This window comes from Limulus polyphemus, unplaced genomic scaffold (genome assembly GCF_000517525.1).
Source record: "Limulus polyphemus unplaced genomic scaffold, Limulus_polyphemus-2.1.2 Scaffold185, whole genome shotgun sequence".
Classification (NCBI taxonomy): domain Eukaryota; kingdom Metazoa; phylum Arthropoda; class Merostomata; order Xiphosura; family Limulidae; genus Limulus; species Limulus polyphemus.
The window spans coordinates 249,507-250,855 of record NW_013665795.1 but is presented as its reverse complement, the minus strand read 5'-3'; the positions used below and the strand labels follow the sequence as shown (position 1 = coordinate 250,855).

General features: G+C 34.0%; 1 protein-coding gene across 2 annotated transcripts in view; it reads right to left on the bottom strand.

Moving 5' to 3' along the window:
- The window catches only part of LOC106478146 (calcium-activated potassium channel slowpoke-like), a 96,160-nt gene that overhangs the window by 27,246 nt on the left and 67,565 nt on the right, over window positions 1-1,349 (bottom strand). For both annotated transcript variants that reach the window (XM_022381680.1, XM_022381681.1), the window contains exon 21: window positions 100-324. In XM_022381680.1, the coding sequence (XP_022237388.1) occupies window positions 100-324 (225 nt within the window). The remainder of the gene's footprint in view (window positions 1-99; window positions 325-1,349) is intronic.

The window sequence follows — 1,349 nt, the reverse complement described above, 5'->3', positions numbered from 1 at the left end:
ATAATATATATATATTTAATACTAAGATTACTTTAGCACTAGATAAAGATTCTTACGTTTAATACTAAGATTACTTTAGCACTAGATAAAGATTCTTACGTTTAATACGGAGATTTTGGGGAGATTTTGAAGCATTTTCCATTCCCGTCTCAGATATTCCATACTTCCTACAATCACTACGTGTTTCAACTCATGGTAATGAAAGTTACTGGCACGTAGCGGCATTACCAAATTTCTGAGTCCAATCAAAGGTGAGTCGGAATCCGCAAAAAGACAGACAACCACGTGACCATTTAAAACTGTCATTGCTGCTTGATTACGATCCTAAGAGCGAGAGAGGTAGGTTATGAATTCATGTCTTAAAAAAAACCTTAACTGGTCTTGTCAGCAGTCTTATAATATAAAGCACTCACTATCCACAGACAGAGAAGTATACAGAAGTACGTTTTACATTCACACAATAATAATAACCTAAACTGGTTTCGTCAACAATCTTAAATTATACATAGTTATTGTCCATAAGTTACCTTAATAAAACTTTTGTATTAAATGAAGGTCATTTTTAGTGTTTATAATCAACCTATAATTTTACAACAAGGGTATTTTTATGATGAAAATCGCCGGCTTGTCCTAAACAGTATCGCCGATGACATTTAAATTATTAGTTACTGGAATTAAACCTGACTTACAAAAATAAATTGTGGTTGTTGTGAATTATACCTGGAATTTGTAGCTGTATCCAAGTCTTGTATTCTTTAAGAATTATAATTTCATTCATTACTAAAAGATCATATATAAACATGTGTATTCATACCCTTTGCACCTGATGATGAACGTTATAGGGTTTTGTGTTAAATTGATTTTTTTTTACCTCTATGTTTTTCTGACATCATGAATTTATGCATACTTACATGTGCGTGCATAGGCCAGGTTGGCTACTGAGCTTTAGCCTCTCTCCCGAAATTTCACAGAACAGCATTTTTTTAATAGCTTACTCGCGGTTTCTTTGCAACGCAAATCAGATAATTAGGTCGTTTGCTTACTAACTTTTAATTTGAATACTTTTAATTACACTGTGTAGTGGCACGTTATATGTGTTTTTCAACAGACAGCGAAAGGCAATTGGAGTTGAGACGTTGTGGGTTCAAGAACTCAACTCCTAACCCTTAACTAATTCTCCTTAGTTGCTGGCAAGTTTTCATCGGCCTTTCGATTTTGCCTAATAGATGAAATATCTCCAAAGCATTTGGGTGCTATAACTACAGGCATTATTCTTTCGTCTTAAGGACGACAGCAAGGAATGGTAGGGAAGGCGTGGTTTTGAATTTCAATTATATTATGTTGTTTCT